This window comes from Oxyura jamaicensis, chromosome 13, assembly GCF_011077185.1.
Source record: "Oxyura jamaicensis isolate SHBP4307 breed ruddy duck chromosome 13, BPBGC_Ojam_1.0, whole genome shotgun sequence".
In the NCBI taxonomy this organism is placed as follows: Eukaryota; Metazoa; Chordata; class Aves; order Anseriformes; family Anatidae; genus Oxyura; species Oxyura jamaicensis.
Genome location: NC_048905.1, coordinates 16,403,339 through 16,416,148, shown reverse-complemented (window position 1 = coordinate 16,416,148; position 12,810 = coordinate 16,403,339). Strand labels below are relative to the sequence as shown.

At 55.4% G+C, this 12,810-nt stretch overlaps 1 protein-coding gene across 2 annotated transcripts in view; it reads left to right on the top strand.

Annotated features, from left to right (window-relative positions):
• Positions 1–12,810, top strand: part of JADE2 (jade family PHD finger 2) — a 58,893-nt gene that overhangs the window by 33,673 nt on the left and 12,410 nt on the right. For both annotated transcript variants that reach the window (XM_035338529.1, XM_035338528.1), the window contains exons 5-8: positions 682–893; positions 4,233–4,400; positions 5,187–5,303; positions 10,983–11,444. In XM_035338529.1, the coding sequence (XP_035194420.1) occupies positions 682–893; positions 4,233–4,400; positions 5,187–5,303; positions 10,983–11,444 (959 nt within the window). The remainder of the gene's footprint in view (positions 1–681; positions 894–4,232; positions 4,401–5,186; positions 5,304–10,982; positions 11,445–12,810) is intronic.

Sequence of the window (12,810 nt, the reverse complement as noted above, 5' to 3'; positions counted from 1 at the left end):
GTGACCCTGCTGGACACTGTGCTGATGTTGTGCTGGGTGCAGGGTGCCACGAACCCTGCCCACGGAGTCCTTGCTGCCTGGGGGTCCTGGAGCACCCTGTCCCTTGTTATAGATCTACACAAAGGGTGAGGGTCGCACAGCTTCCACTAAGGTCCCGGTACAGGGGGAATAAAACACAGCACAGCAGGTCTGAGCCCCTGCCCCGGGTCTGACCTGGTGCTGCTGGACCTCGTTTGTCCTCAGCTCCAGCCTTTGGCTTCGGTTTTACAGTTCCATTCAATTGGCCTTGTAAAGGTCAATTTTCACAGTCTTCACAATTAAAGCATTGACTTCGCGTTGCCAAAGCTTGTCTGAGCCCTCGCTGCAGAAAGCATCCCTGCAAAACTTGTCTCCTTGAACATTTAAGCTGTCAGACCTAATTATCCGCATTGGTTCAGCTGAATGGATTTCGTTCCTCTCAGCCAGCAGCAATATTTCGTTACTGTCTATGAAACATAAACTGTAGCCCGAGTTAGAAGCGGACCTTTTCTGAATCGCAGATCTTATCAGTGCCGTGGATTCGGAGTTTTGGTTCGAGCTGAAGTCTCAGATGCCTCCCCCGTGCAGCGCAGCCCCTGCAAAAACGCTCTGGGCGGTCGCAGGGCGCTGCATCCCCGTCCTTCTCTGCCTTGTGCCTTGCAGAAAAGCCCGAGCTGGATGAGATCACCCTGGAGAGAGTGCTGGAGGAGCTGGAGACCATGTGCTACGAGAACATGAACATCGCCATCGAGACGGAGGAGGGCCTGGGCATCGAGTACGACGAGGACGTGGTGTGCGACGTGTGCCGCTCACCAGAGGGGGAGGACGGCAACGAGATGGTGTTCTGCGACAAGTGCAACGTCTGCGTGCACCAGGTGAGCAGCTCATTCAGAAACACTTCCCGGGGCTTCCTGCGAGCTTGGTGTGCCCCCTGCTCGCTATTCCCTCATCCCTGTAATTTCGTTACACCTCCCCTTCTGTTAATGCACTTTTTTTTCTTGCCTGCACCAAGCTGCTCCCATGGGCTCTTCAGCACCCAGGGGTGAGCAGCACGGGCGCAGAGCCACGCTGGCTCCCCTCCACGGCACTGACTGCAGCATGATGTCAGGCAGAAAGAACTTCCAGCTCCCCTGGCGTTGTCTCACATCACAGGGCTCCTGTCCCAGCCTCCCTGCCGTATGAGTGCAGGGTCTCATTTCATTTCGCTGCCTGGAGGGAAATATTTTATTTTTAGAATTGAGTGTAAATGCTTCGAGCCCTTGCTGGAGGGAAGGGAGCAGAGCAGCAGTAGGCAGCAGTGTCTGTGGGCTCTGTGTGCACTGGGAGAGGGGAAGCATTCACCAGGAGGAGCTGGGCAGACAGTGCAGACCCGTGTCTGTGGGGTCCTGTGTGGCCCGGGGGAGGCTTTGCTGGGTGTGCTCCCATGGAGAGTGCAGGAACAGGACCCTCGGGTGCCAGCATCAGCCCCAGGGCTTGGGGAGCCCGGAGCAGAGCTCCTCTTCCATCTCCTCTCTGTGAAGGGTCTTTGGTTTTTTGTTGTGTTTTTTGTTTTTTCCTTTTTTTCCTCTATTTGCTCATCCTTTGGGCAGCTTTTCCATCAGCATTTCCTGGAGGTGGGAGAGCGCTGGAGATATGTATAGTTGGGAGAGGTGGGTGTTTTGAATGGTTTCCATCAGTGAATCAGATTCCACAAAATACCAGGACGATTTGGGGATGTTTTTTTTTGGGGGGTTGGGGTGTTTGTTTCTAGATTTAACAGCTGCTGAAAGAAACAGGAGATTTTCCCCTGTTTTGGGCAGCGAGGTCAGGTCCAAAGCCCACTGTCTGCCCATAAGCTGCCAGGGATCCTGTCTGTGCCCCACTTTATGCTCAAAGCCACAAATTCCAGAGCCTCAGATGAGAGGAAGGGCTGCACTCAGACACACGTGTTGGGGTTACAGTGCTGGAAGGGATTGCCACAATCATCTAATCTGCATAACACAAGCCCTGAGACTTGCTATTAATTAATTCCTACCAAGCGCATCATGTAGAAAACACACGCAACCTTCATTTAAAAATTTTCAGGGAGGAGAAATCTTCCCCCCCCTGCCGCTAAATTGCTCTGGTTCATTGCTCCCAGGGTGGAAATGTCGCACTTGTGTCGAGCATGGAAGTGATCCAGCTCCAGCCCGGTCCCACAGCGCTCACCAAATTCCCCTTCCCTGGCGTGGGGCCACGGCTCTGCATCCTGCCCGGCCTTTGGGTGTCCTGCCCAGCGTAAAAACCAATTAATGAATAAATATTATTTATTTGAATGGGTTAAATAACAGAGAGCATGGGTAAATAACAGAGCCAAGACTCTGCTAGAGATGCATGCCTGGGGATGGTTCCTGCTAACCATCCTGCTAACCAGTGTTTTAGGATCGGCCTGCCGTGTTATTCTCCTAGGGATACTTACCAGGCTGGTTTTGGCTGGTGCCATTTCAGGTGTTTTGTAGAAATCTGTTTCAGGGATGATTTATCTGTGCGATTTGGAGGCGCTGTGAAACACCCAGTTAAGTCTTTGTGAACCATGTAGGCTTGCAGCAATCATAGTACCTCCGTTCATTCTTCATTTTCCCAATAATCTGTTTGCAAAGAGACTTTTTCCCTTGGAAATCACTGCTGTTGGGGTCCGTTTATGTTTTGGGGTAACCTAAAGTCCTGTTACGAGGTCTCCTCTTGGCCATGATGACCGAGCAGGCACTTTCCCCACGCTCACACATCTCCCCGTGCCCCTCTGCGCCATCCCTGCCAGCAGCGCGGGCAGAAACGCGGTGACGGTGCCCTGCAGCAGCAGGACCAAAAGCTGCTCTTTTTTCGGGTAAACTTCCAAAAGTGGAGCTGACAAGCGTGGGAAGGAGCTCACAGCCAGCGCAGTGGAGTGGTGAGGGTCCCTATCAGCACTGCCTGTTTGCTGCCTTCTGGACGGGCATCAGAGCAGCCACATCCAGAACTAATTACATCGCCTCCTAAAATAGTGACACAGGCACGCGCTTCTCCTCTGCTCTCAGAAACAGTCGGTGCTCTGAGACTTCCAGCAGCCCTGCGTTCGTGGCCAAGGCAGCAGTTTTCTGCCGCTCTTTTAAAACTCTTTAAGTGAAAGTTATGGGGACCTGCCGGCTAAAGACTGTCTAGTTTTAGTGGTAGCTGTTTAATACAGTTGTAAGTTACTGCTGAAGTGGAAGGTATTTTATCATCGTCATTGCACGGCACGGCTTATCATTTGGCTCTTCCCCAAGTAGGGAAGAGAAATTTTCATTAAGCCCTTTGGCTGGGCTGTGCTCTGCCTTATCACAGCAGGTCTGGTGGCTCCGCAGGCAACCGGGGCATTGTCACAGTCCTTTTGTTCCCTTCTGCCTCCCACTCTTTTGGCCATCGATTTGTCCTTGTGTCCTTTGGCTTTACCCATCCTTTAATGCTCCTCCCTTCTGATTTATATTCATTACTGCCGGTTTCCCCTTTTTACCTTTACGCAGTCCTTTTCACTTCCCCTTTGGGCTGGGCTGGGTTTTTAACTAGCGTGGCCATCTTTCTCAATCGTAGGGCTGTGGCTTCGTGGCCCTCATCTCCCCACGAGGTTTTCTCGCAGCATTCATCCCCCCGTGCCACGCAGCACGGGTCAGTTACAGATAAGCCTGCTCCCACTTGGGCTGCTCTTAGATTCTCGCTGCCCATCTTGTGCATGCGGGGAGCTGCTAACGCAGACCTCGTGTCCCTGGGTCACCGGACCAAATTGCACCCTGGCTGGCGGGACCGTGAATCGCCGTGATTTTGGATGGCGTTCAGAAACGTGCACGAAATGGGCGGGCAGATTTCCGTGCTGTGGAGCTGCCCTCGCAGGCTCCGCACCCGATTGCAGCCCATTTGCCCCCCCGTTTGCCGGCGCTGCTGCTGCTTGGCAGGATACAAAGCACGTTTGTGTACTTAGCATTTAATTAAAGCCCAGGACATCTTGATACGGCATGAGTATCCGTGGGACAATAAGGAAGGTAGCGAGGAAGGAAGAATTAAGACTGCCTGCTTTGATTGCGGAGCTGCTTCATGTCTGCATTCTGTTATTAGATGCCCAGCTGCCACGGCAATAAGCCAGCGGTAGTTAAAAATGTCCAGGGGAAGGAGCAGGTCCCTCTGTGCTGCAGGAGGATGCTCGGCCCGGGACGGTCATACTAACCAACTTCCCTCCGTCTGTGCAGGCGTGCTACGGCATCCTGAAGGTCCCCATCGGCAGCTGGCTGTGCCGCACCTGCGCCCTCGGCGTCCAGCCCAAGTGTCTGCTGTGCCCCAAGAGAGGGGGAGCGCTGAAGCCCACTCGGAGCGGGACAAAATGGGTCCACGTTAGCTGTGCCTTATGGATACCTGAAGTAAGTAAGGTGTTTTCCAGCCTATTCTTGAAACACCGCTGGGCACGGAGCCCTCTGCCAGGTCTGAGCCCGGAATATCCGTGGGTGATCTGAATAACAATCGCAGTTTGGCTCACCGAGCCCTGCTGGGGTCAGAGGCATGCTGCCCGTCGGTCACCAGGCTGTGTGTTTAATTAGCAGCCAAGCTGCATCCCATTAAGGGAGGGCACTGCGGGGTGCAAGCTGCTGCCCTGCTCGCAGGGAGCACCCGTGCTCCCCAAGGAGAGGTGACGTTGGAACAATTTGCGAAGTGTCGCTTTATCCTCCGGTGCTGTGAAGTGCAAAGAGGAACACTGGGGAGGTGAGGACTTACCAGCATCCAGAACGACAGGAAAGAGAAAATACAAGCTCGGATTGGCAGGCGGGTGGGTACAAGAGAAAGGCCAGAGCATCGTGCTGCTCCCCAGCATCCTCAGAGCCCAGCGCTGCAGGAGAGCAGAGGGGCCTCAGCACCCAGCCAGGGCTGAGGGGCACCCGTGGGACCGACCTCCCTGGGCAGGATAACACAGATTGCCTCTGCCTGTCTGAGATACACGGCAGCATCCAAATGAGGAATCAGTTCAGAGGAAACACCAGCATAAATGTTTCCTTCCATTTCCTCCATATTTGTGTTGTTTTTTTTCTCCCCAAACTGACCTGAAAAATAACAAACACAAACCCACCCCTCACTCTGACTGCCAGGAATATCCCCTGTAGGAGAGTTGGGATAGCAACGGGTATTGACTCTGTCTTCTGTTTCGTGACCAGGTTAGCATTGGATGTCCTGAAAAAATGGAACCCATTACGAAGATCTCCCACATCCCAGCAAGCAGATGGGCTCTGTCCTGCAGCCTCTGCAAGGAGTGCACTGGGACCTGTATTCAGGTATGTGAATCGGCCCCGAGGAAACCCAGAGCCTGAGGCTGGGACTTGAGGGGCCACCAGAGATTCGCGAGCTGTTGGTAGACAAGATCCAGCCGAGGTGTGTTCCTGCTCTGAGTCCTAGGAACAGACCTAACAGGGAGCGTGAGCACCGATCAGACATCATCAGGTGTTCGCTGACATTTCATACGCTGAGTGCCAGGAATCTGGATGAACTTTCTTTTCATAACACAGCGATGTTGCTGTAGTGACACTAATTACCAGGACTACAGATGACCTTGGTTTGAAGTCAGGAACCTCCAGAGGAAGGGCTTGGCACAGCTGCCAGGAACCTGCAATACTCAGGAGATGGAAAGCCCCAGCATTTCCCAAGCCAGTGGGGCTGGATGTGAAGGGGACATCAGGAAGGTCGGTGTGGGGGACATCAGGAAGCCCCAGGTTCAGGCAGCCCCCCCAAGCCTACCAGCTTGCAAAATAGAGCATTTAGTGCATATTACATTCCCACATGTTCTCCTGTGTTGCCACACCTAAGCAAACCACCGCAGACATCTGATTTCCTGCTCTTCCCCCGGCAGCAGCGTGCTGGCGAGGGGGTGAGGCTTTCACATGAGACTAAAAGCAAGGCGCTCCGCACTCGCCTGCTACAAAGCAGGAAAGAACTTTTGGGGCTATGAAAAGGAGCAGGAGCAGAAGCTCCAGTTCAAAACGCAGCACACTTGGTGCGGGAACACATGGGGAGCTTTGCTGGGTCACTCAGCAAACTGCCTGCTGCACCCTGCCCTGGGCAGTCCCTGGGGACGGGCTGGGGATCTGCAGCTGTGCGGTGCCGGTGCCTCGTGCTTTTGTTGGCAGCCCAGACGTGGAAGCAGTCTTGGCATGCAGAGGGGGCATGGAATAGCCATTAAGCTTTGAAAAATTGGGAGAAAGTTTTGGACGCGTACCAATCCCAGCTAACCAGCTCCTGTATGGCGCTGGGAGCTGCACTGCAGGGGTGGGGGCTTGGGGCAGCGATCTGGGGACCAGAGCAGCTGGCTGGTGACAGGAGGGTGATAGGAGCAGGTCTGCAGGCTCCACTGCTGGTGCGCCTGCCTCCGATTTCATGCTTTAAAGGGAGCTCTTTAAAAGCAACTCCCCTAGCTCGAAATGAAGCCTCGCAATGCTTCTTTAAATCTCCAGCGTTGACTCACTTCTTTTTTGATGGTTCTGGGTGGATCTGCTTATTCACCCTGCCAGATGGAGATACTGTGTCATAGCAGCAACTGCTTTCAAAGAACGGAAGGGCAAGGAGAGGAGGCAAACAGGCTTGGCAGCATCAAAGAGAATTCAGCTTCTCCAAGGCTTCATCCTCGCAGCAGCAGCATCACACATTAGCGGCGCAGTGCCTGGGACTGAATGGATTTGCATTAAAGGTCACCTGAAACGGAACAGGAGCTTTATTGTCCGGTGTGCCAGCAGCTAGCAGTTTATCAGCCTTCGCGAGGATGTCCCCAGTGTCACACAAGTGCTCTCAGGATGGTTTTGCTTCAAGGGAAAAGGGAGAAAAAAAAGCAGGCAGTGCCTTTGTTTGAGGATTTAAGGAGTAAATCAGCGAGCTCACCCGTAGATAAATAAACAGGCTCCATACTCACAGAGGTAGAGAGCTCTGTTTTGAGAGCTTATGTTTATGGAGCATATTTCTGATTAGTGCCTGTTTATACAGGTGTAATCTAACTACCTTTGTCAGCGTTTTAGGTTCGTGACACAGCTCTGAAAGGAGAGAGTTGTTTTCTGGTAAAGCACTTAGCTCTTGGCAGCAGGAGCTGATGCTCCAGGTGCCCGCAGGCAGGGGAAGGTCGGCCGCTGCTCCCAGGACAGGTTTTTCCCAGTGGCCGGGCAGAGCTGGGCTTGGCTGAAACGGGAGGTGGGATCCTCGGTGGCGAGCTGGAGGAGCAGGAGCCTGTCACCCCGACAGGCACGGGGCTGTTCACGGTCAAAGCACAGCTTCAGAGGAGCTGTCACTGGGGCAGAGACAAATATGAGGCGTTTCTGCACAGGCACCAAGGGTCTGTGCAGCAGGGTATGTGTCCCCATCTGGATTTGACCACCAAAAGGGAAGCGAGCCCTTGAAGGGTTCCCTGCACCTCTCCAAGCCCCTGACGTTGCTGCTTGCACATCGTTATTTCCCTTGTGTCTTTGGTGCAAAGCTGTGAGCCTGCGGTCACCCGCTGCAGCCGTGACCAAGGCAGAGCTCCCTTGTGCTGGGCAGCAGCGATACAGCCCTGAACGTGCACTTCTCCCTTCTCCTCTGAGGGGAAATAATGACTTCATGGTGGTTCTTGTGGTCAGACATCGGAAGATGCCAAAGAGCGTTCAGTATCCAGCAGGAATTTTCTTGTTTGCATTGCTGAACTGAAAGAGAGAGTGCCAGGAGCCGGATCCTGGGCAGCCCAAGTCCCGACGCGCCCACGGCGAGAAGGACCCAGCACCCTCCTCGCTGGGAAAAGCAACGAGAAAAGCTTAGCACCACCTTCCAGTGCAGCACAACACGCCACGTCTCTGTTAGCTGCTGGCAGTCTTCTCCAAAGGACATACCTTTTTTGCTGACATTATCTTCCAACATTTTTTTGGGGGGGGGAGAAAATTCCCTGGGAAGTGACCTCCACCGCTCAGCTGTTGGTCATCAGCTCCTCAGAGCTGCTCGTGCCGCTGCTCCTGTCCCACGCAGCTCCAAAAACTTGAAACTTCGGGTCAGGGAAGAGCAGTGTGGGTGCACTATGCACTCCCCAACGTCCTCTGCCCCAGCGTGAAGTGCCCCAGCATCCTCCCAGGGTCTTTGCGATGCTGGAAGTGCATATTTCAGCTGAAAGGCACCACCGGGATCCAGACCATCTGTGGTCACTAAAAATCATCTGGTAGTTCTTGTGAGGGTGCAGAAGTGTCATGTCTGATGGCTTGGCTGGGGTTCAGCACGGGTAATTAGTTTTTCCTTCCTAAATTTCCCTTGCAGTTCTGTTGGAGTAGCCACTTCCTTCCACTTCAGCCCCTAAACTGCTGCACGGCACCGCTGTAAGCTGTTAAAACATCTGCTGGGCTTCACGGTTAGCAGCGTGTGAATTTCACTGGCAAATAAAACCATCCCGCTACTTCTTCCCAGGAAGAGTGCTTTAGCACTAATTAACAGCCCACATCAATCTCTGGTGCAGTTTTCACCATCTCAGGACTGGCTTTGGGCATGGATTTGCTTCTGCCTGGCTGATGAGCAGCGCCTTTTGAATTCCTCGAGTGGAAGGTGCTCCGAGACGAGGCGGCACCATCGGTGGCGGAGCAGATTCAGGGCCCGCAGCGGTTCGTACGCCCGTTCTTGAACCAGTTTGTCGTGCGTGGCAGAGCCCTGCCTGCCCCCTGCAGACACCAGGTCCATCCCAGCGCCGTGCTGTGCTCACCGGAGCCGGAGGGGGCCCTAGGTTTTTCCTCTCAGCTCCTGCGAGGCCCTTGGGTGGCTGCCGCTGACCGGGTACCTCCCTTTGTTGCCCTGTCAGCCGAGCTGCCTCAGGATTCTCTATTTGCATTTCGGGCACGGTTTCTGACAACTGCTGCTTGCCATCTGTCGGGGGAGGAATGCAGGACGGGTGCCGTTCGCTTTGCTTTATTCCCGAGGTGCTGTGATCCTCTCTGCTGCTGCCGTGGCTCGGGCAGGGACCATGGCTCACGCCACCGCCGCGTGGCTGTCCCCAGCTCGGCTCCCCGCGGCGCCGAGGTGCTGTCCCCTTCCCGCGGAGGTATTTGTGCACACAGGGATCTCCCCGATGATTTAAAGTAGCTCGGTGCGGTGAAATTATCCTCCTGGCTACCAGACAAGAAAACTCCATCAGGGGAACTTAGAGCCGGCGAAGGCCTCCGACCTCAACGTGGCATTAAAGCGAGAGCGAGGGACTCCACCAAGCGACACTGCGTCTCCTTCTTGTGGTAAATCATTCTCCGTGACTGCAGGAGCAGTGTGCGCTGTAAAAGCCAGCACATGATATACGGACTCCCCCGAAAGCCCTCGGCTGCCTTCACAAGCAGCTCGAGGCTGGAGTTAGGAGCGAACGGGGCGTGCTTAAATCGGGTGAGTGGAGAGAGGCGTTAATGAACCACCTGCGTCTCGTGCCTGCAGGCGGGGATGTGCATGTGGCTGGACACGGCTGGAGCAGGCGGTGCTTGCAGGACAGTCCTGGGGATGCTGAGCCCCATCCGTTCCTCCTCAGCAGCCTCTTACTGCCCAGGAGTTTGGTGCCCAGCACCCGGGGCTGTGCTGGTGCCGCTCGGGGGCTGGCCCCGCTCTTCCCGCTGGTTTCGGAGGCTTTGGAGCGGGCTGTGGAAGCGGAGGACTCGGACACGGCTTGCCAATGCTTTTCTTGGCCCCGGCAGCAGCGCGAGTCTCCTGCTTTCATAAGCACCAGCGGCTTCGTAAACAAAGCTGAGGGAAAATCTCGCAAAGCGGCCGTGTCAAAAGTTCACGCGCTCGGTGTCGGCACAACGGCAGAGGGATTCGGGGCTGCTGGGACCAAACAAAAAGCAACCAAACTTTTCCACAACTGCCACCGGCATTTTTTTTTTATTATTTTATTTTGGAGAATTTAAGTGCAGCCGAGCCCCGGCAAAGCTTGGCGGCATGCTGAAGGGTTTGTCATCAATGTTCAGGGAGCTTTCCGTGCCTCGGCGTGGTCGGCCTGTGCCCTGCTTCCCCGCGAGAGCAATCGCCAAAACGCGGTGCCTGCAGCAATCGGCCGCTTACAATGTCTCCTTATTGCAGTTTAACTGCTCACTAGGAGCTGGAATAGACTGATTTCGTATGGGTTATGGTTGAAATAATTACCTGACACCGAGCCATTAAAAAACAGTTAATGAACGGATGGGGGGACGTGCTGAGGAGGGTATGGGCGCCACTGGCTGTAGGCAGCTTTTGTCTGTAGGAGACCGGGCTGGGTTCTGCTGTCTGTGGGGTCCGGGTAACTCGAGAATCAGGTAAGTCAGGGAAATTGTCAAAAACGTCATCTGATACAAGCTTGACAGCAGCCTAGCCGTTCTAAAAGTTAATGTTGTGAACATCTAGAGTGTATCTGTTCTGCATATGGTGAGCTTCCTCCTTTTTTTTATTTTTTTTTTCTTTTTAATGGGTCTAAGTAGAATCTGTGTAATTTCCAGAAGGAAAAGGCAGCGTGCTCCGGGAGCATCGCCTGCTTCTGACATGGCACATTTCGCTTGCACGCCGTGACATCCGTACGCTCGTTAAAAACAGCATTTTGGCTTCGGGTTCGGCGAAAGAGCAGATCGGGTGAAGGGATCGGGTGAAGTACAGGCGGGGATTTCTCGGTCAGGATAAATCAGCTGGCAGGCTTTGAGCAGCCCACTGGCCCACGTGCTGCCTGGGGCTGCTGATTCGTGTTGTTGGAAGAACTGCTGGAAGCTCCTGTTGGTGGTGGGGGAAATACAGCCGGGCCCATCACAGAATGGTGCCGCAGGTAGGGTGCGAAGGGGCCCGGTGATGCCTGGTGAGCCCTGGGCTTCTTCTGCTTGGCTTTTTGGTGTCCAGCTTCATGGGTATGCATGAGCTGGGCAGTAATGTCATTCTCCCACGAGCAATATCTGTTTTGGGGCATCCGTGGTAGGTGTTGTCACCCCGTCGGTGCCTCGTTCTCAGCCCTGTCCCTCTCCCCGCAGTGCTCCATGCCCGCCTGTGTCACCGCGTTCCACGTCACCTGCGCCTTCGACCACAACCTCGACATGCGGACTATTTTAGCGGACAACGACGAAGTGAAGTTCAAGTCCTTCTGCCTCGAGCACAGCACCGGTGCCACCAAACTGCCCGAGGAGGCACGGACAGAGCCTGACCAGGCCCAGCTGGACTTGGAGAAGGTCACGCTGCGGAAGCAGAAGCTCCAGCAGCTGGAGGAGGACTTCTATGAGCTCGTGAAGCCTTCGGAGGTGGCGGAGAACCTCGACCTAAGCGAATCGCTGGTGGATTTCGTCTATCAGTACTGGAAGCTGAAGAGGAAAGCCAACTCCAACAAGCCGCTGCTGACACCAAAAACGGATGAGGTGGACAACTTGGCTCAGCAGGAACAGGACGTTCTCTACCGACGCTTGAAGCTCTTCACACACCTCAGGCAAGACCTGGAGAGGGTGAGTACTGCTTTCCCCGTAACGCCGTGCCTGTACGCTCCATCAGGGCTGCTCTGATGTGCCCTGGTGCCTATAGACAGGCCGAGCCCTGTCCCCTGCTGCCCCAGGCTTGCCCTAACGATTGCTTCCCTTCATCTGGAGCTCTGCTCAGCAGCGAGGAGCGCACGCTCCTCTCCCTGCTGCTTGTCCCCAGCCTAGCCTTTTGAAACGGGATGAAACGGCACAATCACAGAGCAGCCAGTCCGCTGCCGTGCTCAGCACACACGGCTCCTCGCTGCTGAAACGCTGCCATCAGTGAAATAAGCCTGTGGCAGTCAGCTGCGAGTTCAAAAGGAGCGATTGTCTGTGGGGTCTGAGCTCGCCCAGTGCCTGTGCAGGGAGAGGAGCATTAATCAACGGGGCCGGGTGGATGGGGAGGATGCTGCTGTGCAGAGCAGGGGCTCGCCGTGCTCTTTGTAGCCTCAACAAGGAGTCACTGCCCTCAGAGCACAAAATCACCCTCAGATGCTTCCCAGCAGCGAGGCACAGGAACAAATCACACCTTTACAAAGACAGGAGCACGGTAGGAGCAAACGGCGGGGCCAGCAGGACCGGGCATACCCTGCCCTGCGTGGCCAAAAGTGGGTCAGCTTGGCGGGGAGACGCCGGCGGCGGCAGAGCAGTGGTGGGGTTGCAGCATCCTGCCGCAGGGGAGGGAGCAGCGGCGCTTGCCGGGGGAGCAGGCGCCAGCCAAGCAGCAGCAGCCGGGTCCTGGAGCCGTGGGGCTGAGCCCTGCCGGCAGCATCGCGTCCCCTCGCTGCTGGAGGGAGGTCCGGCCGACACGGCTGCACGCGAGGAGGGAGCAGGGACGGGGCAGAGGTGGCCTGGAGAAGAGGAGGGGCGAGAAGGAGGCGAGAAGCAGCAAGGGGAAGAAGCGCAGCGAGCAGTGAGACAGCAGAAAGGAGCCCGGGAGGGGATGGGGGCATGTGGCGCTGCTTCTGTCGGGGGGCAGGCAGGGCAGGGCTGCCAGGGCTGGGGCACTTGGGCCAAGTTCCCTTCCCTCCTCTGCTTTTAAGCAGAGTTTTAACCCAGTTTTAAGCAGGGTTTTAACCCAAGCCCTGCCTGGTTCCTTCTGCTACTGCAGGTGGGATGAATCCTTGCTACCCACCTGACAGAAGGCGGAGCAGAAGCTACTGAAGGGCTCAGGAGGTTGTTGGGAGCAGGCAGGGAAGGAGGAGAGCAGGGAAATTGCTGCTTTGCGGGGAGATGGTGCTGCCCTGCCCCGAGCCAGGGGACAGGATGCTGCAGGGCAGGACTGGGTGCTGCAGGGACAAGGGTGCTGCTGGGGGCACAGGACGCTGCAGGGACGAGGGTCTGCAGGGTACTT